The 12831-nt window shown below is 46.1% G+C and overlaps 1 protein-coding gene across 1 annotated transcript in view; it reads right to left on the bottom strand.

Moving 5' to 3' along the window:
* Positions 1-12831, bottom strand: part of POLR3A (RNA polymerase III subunit A) — a 79491-nt gene that overhangs the window by 43161 nt on the left and 23499 nt on the right. The window contains exons 12-19 of the mRNA XM_066600368.1: positions 12670-12739; positions 12446-12573; positions 12224-12362; positions 11423-11587; positions 7583-7755; positions 6180-6291; positions 5134-5252; positions 4730-4867 (exon numbers count right to left, since the gene is read on the bottom strand). Of these exons, the coding sequence (XP_066456465.1) occupies positions 4730-4867; positions 5134-5252; positions 6180-6291; positions 7583-7755; positions 11423-11587; positions 12224-12362; positions 12446-12573; positions 12670-12739 (1044 nt within the window). The remainder of the gene's footprint in view (positions 1-4729; positions 4868-5133; positions 5253-6179; positions 6292-7582; positions 7756-11422; positions 11588-12223; positions 12363-12445; positions 12574-12669; positions 12740-12831) is intronic.

The raw sequence follows: 12831 nt of genomic DNA, 5'->3' as shown, positions 1-12831 counted from the left end.
GTGGCCCCTGTGATAGCAGGTCTGTCCAAGTAGGAAAGGTGACTGGGTCCTGGATGCTCAGTGTTGTCAGGAGACCGAACCAACTTCTCTTGGGCCAGAAGGGGGTCACCAGGATTAGTGCGCATACCTGGGTTCTGAAATGTTGTAAGACCCTGGGGATCAGCTATATCGGAGGAAAAGCGTACGCCAGCCCCTCTCCCCAGTGCTGGCCTAGGGCGTCTATTGCTGTAGGACGATCTCCTGGCCAGAGGGAGAAGAAGTTGCTTACTTTGGCATTCTCCCTGGTTGCGAATAGGTCTAATTATGAGGTCCCCCACCGGTTGGTCAGGATTCTGAATGCTTCCTGGGAGAGAGACCACTCTCCTGGGTCTAACTGCCTCCTGCTGAGAAAATCCGCTTTTTGATTTAGTGTCCCCTTCAAATGTGTTGCCGTGATCGAGAGGATCAGGGCCTCTGCCCAGTGGAAAATTTTTTGCTCGATGTTTTGCAGGGCGGGAGACCTTGTGCCCCCCTGGTGCCAAATATGGGCAACCGCGGTGGTATTGTCCGACAATATCTTTATGTGCTGGTTCTGTAGCGAGTTTCCTAACTGCTGTAGGACCCACCATACGGCCTGTAGTTCCCTGTAATTTGAGGATTGGTCTCTTATCCTTTGTGGCCATAGGCCCTGAAGGAACTGGTCCCCCACATGCGCTCCCCATCCCCAAGCGCTTGCGTCCGTTGTGATGTGCGTGGTCGGGTTCTGTATCCAGTGGACCCCTCTCCGCAGGTTCGCTGGGGATGTCCATCAACGCGGGGATGTTTTTACTGTGTTTGGGATGTACATTCTTGCCCCTAGAGAGGACTGTTTTTTTGTCCCACGTGGATAGGACTGAGGCTTGCAGAGCTCTGCTGGGAGCCTGGGCCCATGCTACTCCTGGAATGCATGATGTCAGGCTTCCCAGGAGAGACATGGCTTCCTGAATTGTGCACGATTGTCTCCGTAGGCAGGTTTTGACTAGCCGTCGGATTTTTTGTATTTTTTCCTCGGGTAGGCAGGAGCATTGAGATTCTGAGTTGAGTGCTATGCCCAGAAACGTTTCTTCCTTGCCGGGGTTTAGGCTGGATTTTTCCCAGTCCTAGGGACTGGAGAAGTTCTAGCACTATCTCCAGGTATTTTGTTAGGAGCTCCCTGGACTCTATTATCAAAATATCGTCCAGGTCGGGTATTATTAGGATCGACTTCTTCCTCAGGTAGGCGGCTACCTCTGCCATAATTTTGGTGAAAATCCTGGGTGCTGAGGAAATCCCGAAAGGCAGGCATCTGAATTGGTGGTGCTCTATTCCTTTGCCCATACCCACTGCGAACCTTAGGTATTTCTGGGACCCCTTGTGGATCGGCACGTGGAAATAAGCGTCTTTTAGATGGATGGATGCCATGTAGGCCCCTCTGGGAATCAACTTTATTGCTGAGGAGATGCACTCCATTTTGAATTTCCTGTATCTGACGCAGGCGTTCAGAGGCTTCAGATTCACCATCATCCTCTGTCTCCCGCAGGGTTTTCTTACTAGGAAGAGCCTGGAATAATGGCCCTGGGTTTCCTCGTTTCAAGGTACGGGGGATATTGCGTTTAGTTGTTGCAGGTCCCGAACGCTTTGCCTCTGTTGCCCTGAACCTCCTGTGGTAACGAATTTCCTTCTGAGGAGGGACACCAGCTCTATCCGGTATCCCTGCTGTAAGATCTTTGGGATCCATGTGCTTTCGCAAATCGCGGCCCATTGATCCGCAAAGCTCCCCAGCCTTGCCCCTACGGGGATGGCGTCAGGGTCTCTGCTTTTTGGCTCCCCCTGGTGGGGGTTAAAGAAGATATTCCTTCCTTTGCCCCACTTAGGGTAACTCCAACGTCCCGTCTTGCCCTTGCCTCGGTAGGTCTCGGGCTGTTGCACTGGGGCCCGGAAGAAGGTCTTCCCTCTCTGTGGCTTTTCTTCCGGGAACCCCCTCTGTCGGCCGCCTTCTCCAGGATCTTGTCTAAGTCTGGTCCGAACAGAAACTGGCCGTAGAACGGGAGGGCACATAGCTTATTTTTAGAGGCTAGGTAGTCTGACCACGACTTCAGCCATAACACCCGTCTGGCTGAGTTAGACCGGGCTGTAGCTTTCACCGAGAGCTTGACTGTTTCGGCTGCTGCATCTGCTAGGAAATTTGTTGCCATCCGCAGGATAGGGAGCGAGTTTAGGATCTGTTCCCTTGGCATCTTATTGGTTAAATGCAGCTCCAGCTGTTCTAGCCATACCCCCAGAGTCCACACCACGCAAGTGGCTGCGTTACCTGGCCTGAGTATGTTTGCCGCTGCCTCCCACGATTTTTTTGAATAATTCTAGTGATGTTTTTGTGGACAGGGAAGGTATGCTTACGCCTCTCCCCTAGTCCCCCGAATATCTCATCCTGCAGGGTGCGTAGTTCCCTGGGCTCTTCCATTTTTAGGGTAGCCCTGACCGACTTAATCAGTTCCGTTAAGTCGTCCTGATGAAATAGGTAGTTTTTGTAGTCCTCCTCATCTGAGGACTCCTCGGCCGCCGGTTCCTCTTGCTCCGACCCGATTGAACTCGGAGTCGGAAGGCTCCTCGGGAACGTACGCCTTTTTCTGGCGCTTAGCTGGCGGCGCTATCTGTGACTTTAGGGCTGATCGAACCTCCTCTTTCACCAGCTTCCTAACGTCCTCCCGATTCCTCTTTGACTAGCCTAGCTACGCACGCCTTGCATAGAGGCCCTGGTACGTAGCTGGCAGTCTTGTCCCGCCTCCACGCATTTTTTGAGTTTTGTTCTGGGGGGGGGCATCTTTTTTATCCCCCTGACAAAAGAGCATTTTTGCGGGTAAATATGCAATTTTCCATACATAATACACTGGATTTTTGCATTTGTATTTTTTGCCGCACTGGCTACTTACGGCCGCTGAGGCTGAGGTTTCAGCTATCTCTGGAGCTGGAGCACTCATTACTATACCGGTGCTGCAGACACCCTGCGACCTGTAGTGCTGGTCCACCTTCTGGCTTCTCTCAGGTTCCTTATTTTGAATTTTTTGCGCTCCTGCGCTAAGCCCCGCCCCCTCTGTGTGTCTCCTGATGCGAGCGTGATGACGTCACCACGCTGGACACGTGACGCGACGCCCCGCCACCCGCCGTCAAAGGGCTTCCTGGAGCGCCGCGCTGTGACTATACGAGGAGGAGGAGGAGGAGGGGGGGCTGAGGCTCCCGCTTTGTACCCCCCATGGGCCGCCGTTCCGGGAGGAACCTGGCCCGGGGGCTACCACCCCATGTGGCGTCCCGGGAGTCGTCTGGCTGGGAAGGGAGGACAGGCTGACCCACTGCCCTCCGATCCGCCCGTGAGTATGCTTTGGCTGGCTTCTCCACCAGCCCCTCTCAGAGATCCTGCCTCCTGGCAGGACAGGAAGACACTGAGGAAAGTGGGGAAGGGGGGAGCTTTTAACCTCTCAGTATGTTCCTGTCCTATCAGGAGGAGGCAATCTCAGGTGGTGCTGTCGTGGAGACGACTGGGGAAAAAGCATTATGTGTTAGGGAATGACATGAATAGGCAGTGTCATGCAGGTGTCGCCATATTTCCTGCAGCAAGTAGGAGTCAGCCCATGTCAGCAATCTGGTTGATACCGAGGCAGCTGGAGTGAACCGGTCCCGCACCGGGTCCAAAATCAGATTGAAGTCCCCCATAAATATTATTGGAGTAGGTTCGAGCAAAACCACCTGGGCCATCACATCGGAGAGGATTTTATCAGCGGGGGGCGGCAGATAGATATTGATTATTGTGAGGAGCCGACCATGGAAGGTGCCCTGAAGGATCAAAAACCGACCCCCAGGATCAATGTGGATTTGTCAAAGTACAAATTGGGCTGCTTTAGTTACCAGGACGCTGACTCCCCTGGCATAGTTGGAATAAGTAGCGTGGTACGCAGCGCCTATATTGGCCCTCTTAAGAGCCAGTATCTTTGAGCCCTGTAGATGTGTCTCCTGAAGTAGTATGATGTGGGGAGAATGGATTTTTAGAAAATTGAAAGTTAAAGCTCTCTTAAATTTGGAATTCAAACCCCTAACATTCCAGGAGATCAGCTTGAGATGCGTGTTAGCCATTGTCATAGAGTTGGACATTGTTTGCGCAGGACACCCGCATAACACCGAAAGAAGAGTCACGCCAAAACAAAGTGCAATAAAGTAGAATGGTTATCTTAGATGTATGAACCATAACAAAAACCCCTTCCCACCCTACCCATCCCCCCGAACTTAGGACAGGTTTGGATCCCAGAATACAAAACTTTGAATAATAATAATAATCTTTACTTGTATAGCGCCAACTTATTCCGCAGCGTGAGCAGAGTCGCTAGAAAAATTTATAATGCTTGCACCGATCAGTGGCAAAAGAATACCTGGCCGCCAAAAAACACGATCGCTGATACTGGCATGGATATCACACAACTGAAAAAAAGCAGTGCAAAACCGAAAAACATGGAGGGAGGAAGCCTTTAGGGTTGCTGAGGGGCGTGAATGACTAAACGGTTAACAACAACGAATAGACCATTTCAAATGATATTGAAACTGAACTTCTCAGCTCAAATCCTCTACTAGGTGTGCTTCAAATAGAAAATGCAAGGCATAAATCAAAAAGTCAGAGAAAGTCATGTTATTAATGCACCTAATGAGACGATACAGATACACAACTTAGATAGCATCCAGGCCATACCTGCATATAACCAGTCTCAGCTGTCTTTACAGCTGTGTCTACTAGGCCTTCACGTCCAGCCATGGTGTGGAAGAAGAATTCTGTGGGCGTTAGTCCAGAATAAAAGCTGTTTGCCACAAATCCTTTGGCTGCCGGTAGCTGTGATTACATATTAAAATTTCAAAATGAGTTTTCTGAGAGATTTATCATCCATTACCCTCATTCATGAGATCTGTACAATAAATAAGTGATTTTCTTACAATAGATGTAATCTACACCAAAACTAAGAAAATTAACTGTATTCCCTGCAAGGTTTTAGGTTATTTGATGAGAAATCTGGTTCCATATCAAAACCTACAAGACTGACATATTTAGATGTCAAGATGAGAAAGTACTCATCAAAAAAGTCGTGCTCAGAAACTCACCTTTGAATGTTTCTCAAAATGTGGAAGAGATCTGTTCTCAAAGCCGTCAGGAACACGAGAGCCACTGATCGCCTGCTGACCCACGCAAGCAATCATCTGGGAGATGTTAATAAATGAACCTAAATAAAAAGTAAAATGATCACTTGTACTGGGAGCAAGGCTCATAAAACATTCTTTCCTTTGAAGAAGCCTTCAGTACATGTTAAAATCACTCAGCTGTTTTTGGTAAAATACATTGTGGCATTATTGACGTTCGATTGTAATGATACAAACTAAGAATTCCATGCAGGTTTTCATTTAGCGAGATCTACTAGAAACCTGTAAGATGTTCCACCCCTTATAGGAAGGTTTTCCTAGGTTAAACAAATATGAAAGCGGAAAATCACTTGAGAGCTTGGAGTAACATTTTTAAAGGGATTGTCTCGCGAAAGCAAGTGGGGGTATACACTTCTGTATGGCCATATTAATGCACTTTGTAATATACATCGTGCATTAAATATGAGCCATACAGAAGTTATTCACTTACCCACTCCGTTGCTGGCGTCCCCGTCTCCATGGCTCCGTCTAATTTCAGCGTCTAATCACTCGATTAGACGCGCTTGCGCAGAAGGGTCTTCTCCCTTCTGGTCGGTCCGGGCACGAGCGGCGTTCTGGCTCCGCTCCTTATACGCGTCATCACGTAGCTCCGCCCCGTCACGTGTGCCGATTCCAGCCAATCAGGAGGCTGGAATCGGCAATGGACCGCACAGAGCCCACGGTGCACCATGGGAGAAGACCCGCTGTGCATCGTGGGTGAAGATCCTGGTGGCCATCTTGGAGGAAAAGAAGGAAGAAGTTGCAGAGAGGGGATTCGGGAAAGTAAAATTTTTTTTTTAATTTCAACACATCCCTTGGGTTTGTCCTGCACTGAACGGGGGGCCTATGCGAAAAAAAAACCAAAAAAATGTTTCGGCGTGGGACAACCCCTTTAAGTCACCAACAAGTGCAGCTGATGACGACGTATCGGTAATAAGTACCAAATCTGGTCTTTCTCCCTGTTATCATACCTTTAGAGCCACACAGTGCCATAATGAGGGGGCTGTTGCTCTTGTCCAGTTCTCTCAGGCAGGCGCTGCCAGCGTGGTCTCTGATCACTGACAGCTCACGTAAGATCAAGGCCTTGGGGGGAAAAAAACGAATGAGAAAGGACACTCATTTTTAATTCCATCAGGAACCAAAAGACATTTGTCAGTAGAAGATAGAGAAAATAACTGCAATACAGATTTAATTTACTGAAAAACCCAGCAGTGATCATGTCTGATGGATACCGGTACGTGACATTACAACACATGGATGTAGAAAAACTGGCTTTACAAAAACTAAATGGAAGCAGGCAGCTACCAAGCAGACTTGCATTCCAGCTCACCTGTACACGTTGTAAGTGCTTGCAGTGCTACAACTCTAAGACTGGGTTCACACCGAGCGGAATTGCCATGCAGACTTTCTTCACGGAAATTCTGCCGGCAATTTTTATTCCGAGATAAAGCAGCAAAGTGCACGAGACTTACAAAAATCTCGGCCACAATGGCTTCTGCACAGTGTGCGGACAAGCCGCACTGAAACTGACATGCCGTGTGGAAATCAATGTCGCGCCATGTCAATTTTAGCGCCGTCTCCGCTGCGGCCATCTCTTCTCTATGGGCAGAGACGGACGCAGGTAGACTACAGGCAGCGAAGCAGCTTCAAAATCTGCGCCGTACGGCGCGAGTTTGGAAGCTGCATTTCAGCCGCGGAAATCTTGAGGGATTTCTGTGCGGTCACACTGCAGTCATTCCGCGAGATTTCCGTGGGATTTCTGTTCAGTGGGAACACAGCCTAACACAATGTATGTTACACAGCCCAAGTACTTCCTGTCCTGATACTTTGTAATAGGGAACTTTGTAATAGGGAACCCTAGTAGCCAAGCACCCAGATGTACAGAAAAATATCTCCTTTCACTAAATGTAAGAGAAGGATTTTTAGACCGTGAAATTAAGTCATAACTGATCCTTACATAATGATTAGGCTTCATTTACATAAAAACCTTATGTTTTGGTGATAAACACCTCTAACTATCCTGGAATTAATAATGATTGAAAAAATGGGTATTAGTGTATCTTGACGCCACCAGCCTGAGGGGTGGAAATGGGCTGAGGAGAAGGGAACGCCCAAAGATTCCCATTGGCAGATGCATACACACCCTCAGCGATATGCCAGGGGCATATCGCTGAGGGTGTGTATGCATCTGCCAATGAGAATCTTTGCGCATTCCCTTCTCCTCAGCCCATCTGCACCCCTCAGGCTGGTGGCGTTAAGAAACACTAATACCGACAAAAGGTATCCCTGGTAGAACTTCCCTGGTACAATATTTGGAGACTAAATTTCAACCAAAGCCAGATAAATCAGCAGCACATACTTATATAGGACCTACCTCTAAGGTCTCTTCAGCACTACACCCAGGTTGCTGTTGTAACTTTCCAGTGTTTAGCGCTTCAATGTACTCATCACACTTCTTGTAACCAGCATCTAAAAGATCTTGTTTGGCCTTTAGTAGACCTTGTCCTGGAGTGACATCGCCAATGCCAATGGAGAAACCTCTGTTTGCTGAATCAGAACCAAAAACATATGAGGTAAATTATTACGGTTGGCATTAAATCATGCTCAATGTCTGTATTAAGAGACAAAAACACGCAAAAAAAAAAAACCAAACAAACAAAACACATGATCAAAAAAGAACAAAAGTATGAAAAAATTTACAGCCTATCGATTCCTGTTGCAGATTTCCCTCACCAAGTTCAAAATGGGAAGTAAGAATCCACAATAAAACTCGGTTGTGACAAATTTTGCTGTTAGTGTATACACATATACTAACGATCAAAAGTTGTACAACACCAATTTTTCCAGTCTTTATTGAGGTTTCCACAGTTTAATATCTTGAATGTACTTGGAAATGAAAGCATAGAACAAACAAGAGGACTAAAAATGGATTAACTTTGTTGCACTAAAATAAACCTAGATTTTTGAGTTTTCCTAGTCGCACCTGCTAGATGATATAACAGCTTTACACAATCGAGGCTTTCTTTTTACAATTGCATTTGGATATTTTTTCAGAAATTTCTTCACAATATCATTGCAGAAGTTCCCACAAATGTGCTGAACTTGTAGGTTGCTTTGCTTTCACCCTTCTGACCTGTTCATCCCAAACAAGGTCAATGGGGTGTAAGTCTGGAGAGACTGCAGCCCTTTCCATTCTATGATGCCTACTGGCTTCTTCCGGTCTTATTAAGTAGTTCTGACATAACCTAGAAGTATGTCTTGGATCATTGTCTTGCTGTAATATAAACCCCATACCAATTAGGAGTACACCAGAGGGTATTGCATGGTGTATCAAAATGCTGTGACCCTTTTTGTCCAGTGTGCCAGTCACCCTGTGCAAATTACCAACTCTGGATTCAGCAAAAGAGCCATCACATTTCCTCCTCCATGCTTGACAGTTGGTGTCACACTCAGAAACCATCTTTTCACCTTCTCGATGGCATACAAAAACAGTTTGATGTACTAAAGATGTCAAATTTTGATTCATCAGTCCATAAGATATTCTGACACTCTTTAGCAGTCCACTGGAGCTGCTGCTTAGTCTTTTTATTTTGCAATCTTAGCAGTGTCTTTCTTACTGATATTCTACCTGTCAGACCTGCAGGTAGAAGCCTTCTCCTAAGTTAAAATGGCAACTTGTTTATTTTTTTGCTGCATCAAGCTGTACTTGAAGATTTTGTCCTGTGATGCACCGATCACACAAATTGTTGCCTCTCAAAAACCTGTCAACTGATTTTGTAGAGATCTTTAGTCTGCGGACCTCTTTCTGTCAGTCTTCTCAAGTTTCCAAGTGCCTTTTCATGGTATAAGAATCTAAACTGACTGCCACCTTGGCTTTCTTGGCATGGTCTCTGTAGGACAGATCTACACTTCTAAGGGTTAGAATTGTCTGTCTTCTTTGATTGCTATTAGAGATGAGCGAGCGTACTCGGAAAAGCACTACTCGCTCGAGTAATTTGCTTTATCCGAGTATCGCTGTGCTCGTCCCTGAAGATTCGGGTGCCGGCACGGAGCGGGGAGCTGCAGGGGAGAGCGGGGAGGAACGGAGGGGAGATCTTTCTCTCCCTCTCTCCCGCCCGCTCTCCCCTGCTCCCCGCTGCGACTCACCTGTCAGCCGCAGCGGCACCCGAATCTTCAGGGACGAGCACAGCGATACTCGGATAAAGCAAATTACTCGAGCGAGTAGTGCTTTTCCGAGTACGCTCGCTCATCTCTAATTGCTATCATAATGGCAAGAAAAAGGCAATGTTCTCTGTCCTTAAGAGCACAACTGGCTAAATCCTGCCCCAGGCTGTTTCAACACTGGCTATATAGAATCAGAGGGTTTGAAAGTAATCTTCAGAAGCTGAGACACCTGTGCTCTACAGGTTCACATTTACTATTACTGATCCCCCAGACCATTACACCAGCAGTGGGGGCAGGATTGAGGCATCAACACTAGGTCTCCAGACACGAACATGGCCGCCACCAGTGACCCAACCAAACCAGGATTTATTGCTAAAGACAACCCTGGTTCCGCTCTGTAGCAGTCCAGTTTCATCACTCACAATAGCACTACAAACAGAAGCAAGGGTGTATATGTGTTAAAGGCAGTGCATGTAATGGGCGCTGAGAGATCGAATGTCCTTCAGTCAAGCGCCAGGAAATGGCTCAGACAGACACATCTGTAATGATCGTGCCACCCATCTCTGGATGGTGAACAATGAAATAGTTGGAGCTGCTGATGCTTGTTAGACGATCAGATGCTCCTCTCTACTGGTGGTCTGAGCCCGATCGCCTCGTTTGCCCTCACACATCCACTGGTTGCAAGAGTCTGGTTAGAACAGCCGGTGGGGGACAATTTATTGATACGACCATCCAGCTTCTCGCATTCCAATATTTCGCACATCTTAAATTCTTAACGGGATAAAATTTATTCTGTGCATCGTAGAGGCGTCTAGTGGTCAACAAGCTCTACACAAGCGGAAGAAGAGGTCACTACACACAAGGAGCCTCTGAGAGCCTTTGTTATAAGTCAAGGGTGGAAGCACTTTTAGGGCCTCAGAGGGCAAGACTGTTCATCTAAAACACAACTCATCATTTGCTTATTTGCCCGAGATGGAACTGCATGCCGAGTTTTGCAGCAAGACAACAACTTCTGGGGGCTGGATATTTTTTTATTTGACAAAGTATAACTGTAGGCCATGACAAAGAGTGTGGTGGAGGAATAATAGTTATGCGCAGGAGGCCGGGAAACAGAGACCAGTAGGATACCAGGCAAGTATAGTTTGGCCTGGTTTTTAAACAATGCACAGCAGCAAATTAGCAGCAAAATCCACTAATTTTGGTAGGGATATGCCTGCATCCTTCTCCAAATTTTCTGCAGAAAATCAGCTGTATGTGGATGTAATCTGACAAAACACATATGTCAGGCTTACAGCAATAGGTGCTCAAATGCATAAAATAGTGGATATGTCTAACATTGAAAACTTTTAAGACCGACATTTCATCCTAATGCTTTCAGTGGAATATTTCCCTGTGAAGCTCTACAGGTTAAAAGTGGACCATATATTGCAAAAAGAAAAGTTAAAAAGGGACTCTGGCAGGTCTGAACATATTATATAATCATTTATTAGTAGTACAATCTTATTAATGACGTGACAGTAGGTCATCCCTATTAAAAAATAAAATAAAATCTTGAAAACCCTTTTAACAATGGTGTCTAAGGCCCATTTATACTCAAAGAATCTTTCGAACAATTGAAAGATTGACAGTTTTAGTGATCATTTTGCATGAAGTATTACAGCGGACTAATGCCCATGAACACTATCAGCTTCATTTGAGTGTAAAACGCCCTCCAGAGGCTGTTTGCAGAGCACAGCATGTTGTCTGAGCTCTGCACATAGCTCCATTGTTCTTGCATGGGCTGTCAACAGAATACAATGTAATCAGCTGCTCCTGTACAGAACACAGCGTGCGGTTCCTGTTATCTCTCTCTCCAGCTGAATGACGGATTTTAAATTCACCTTTAAAATCGTTCAGCCAACGAGTGAACGAAGGAACCGTTTACACGCAACGATTATCGCACTTATGCCATCATGAACGAATTTTGAGTGATAATCTTTGCTTGTAAATGAGCCTTAAGACAACAGTTGAACAGCTTATTTACAATGCCATGGTGCAAACTTTTACTTACACAGGTATACCGGCGCCAGTCTTGCCAGACGTGACATAGCATCAGCAGCCTCAACTTGGCCCCAGTCTCTCAGGAGAATATAGAAAATGTTGTTTTTCGACCCGGAACCCAAAGTTCCTTTATCCATACTACCACACATCAGGTCACTATTCTGAATGGTCACATCTGTGGAAACAGTCCTACTACTTGTAAAGTAAATCATTTAAAAAGGAAGAAAAAAACATGTAAAAGTTCCTTTAATACGGAACTTTACCCATATTTGCCAACAGAAATTAAAAGGGTTGTGCCATGACTAATGTATACATGCTTATAAAGGGGCTGACAGAGTAAAATATTTCTGTAAAAAATGACAATGTATGCTCTGAAATAAAAGAATAGATGCTTACCTCTCTTCTCTCCACTGGAAGCAGGGGAGAGGCTGCGGTGAAGGTCCCTCTATCAGTGCTGGCCGGAAGTCAGGTGATCGCTGCGGCGGCAATGTCTTATACTGAATTCTTGGCAGCACGGCGCCTAGGATGTGGGTGCTGATGCCAGGAGAATGGAAGGTGATGCTCCAGCTGCTGATTGGCTGCAGTGTTTACCCGATTTCCGGACAGAGCTGACAGCACAAGACTAACAAGAGCAGTTCCACTGCCTCCAGGGTGGAGAACAGAGGTAAGCATCCATTTCATTATTTTAGAGCATGCCTGACATGGCCAATCCATTCTTTATAAAGTAGAGAGTACTAGAGAATGGAGTAAAAGAATTTCTGTTGGCTAATAAAAGGCAAAATAACTTACTGTCCAAATAAAGAGAACTTACAAGAATCGTTAGAGCACAGATCCTCTCCTTTCCCACAGTACTGCTTTCCCTTCGTACGCAGGTTGGCACGGACAGGATTGTCTACACTTGGTTGCAGGATAATGCTAAAGATTTGCTTTCCAGTCCACAAAGTTACGGGCTGTGGAAGTAAAGTAGAATTGTGTGAGCCACAAAGTGTGAAAATGCACAACAACTCACCAGACGAAGATTAAAAACAAATACCTTTAAGATTGCTGGATGTGGCAGGCGGACTTTAATCTTTTCATCTTTACCAACTAAGATAGAGGCAATGATTTGACAAGCTTTGGACCGGTCAAAGAATGTGTCCTTGAGCGTGAGGAGGTAGGCGGCTGGTAAAAGTAGACATCACCATTTAACACTATAGAAATGCACAAGTCGAAAATTCCCCAACAGGCTTCTACATACAAATATTACATGTGACATACCTGTAAGAAAGTCCTGAATAGCAGCAATCAGCGGCTCCCCATTACGAGGTGTGACCAGGTTAGCTTTAGTCTGAAAAGTAGGTTAGAAAATTTTGAATCATATGCAAAGCAAAAGAGGTTTGCCTGATAAAAAAGAAAAATAAAATAACCCCAGAAACAGCA

Source organism: Eleutherodactylus coqui, chromosome 4, assembly GCF_035609145.1.
Source record: "Eleutherodactylus coqui strain aEleCoq1 chromosome 4, aEleCoq1.hap1, whole genome shotgun sequence".
Classification (NCBI taxonomy): Eukaryota; Metazoa; Chordata; class Amphibia; order Anura; family Eleutherodactylidae; genus Eleutherodactylus; species Eleutherodactylus coqui.
The sequence above is the reverse complement of the archived record's forward strand: the minus strand, read 5'-3'. Positions and strand labels throughout refer to the sequence as shown.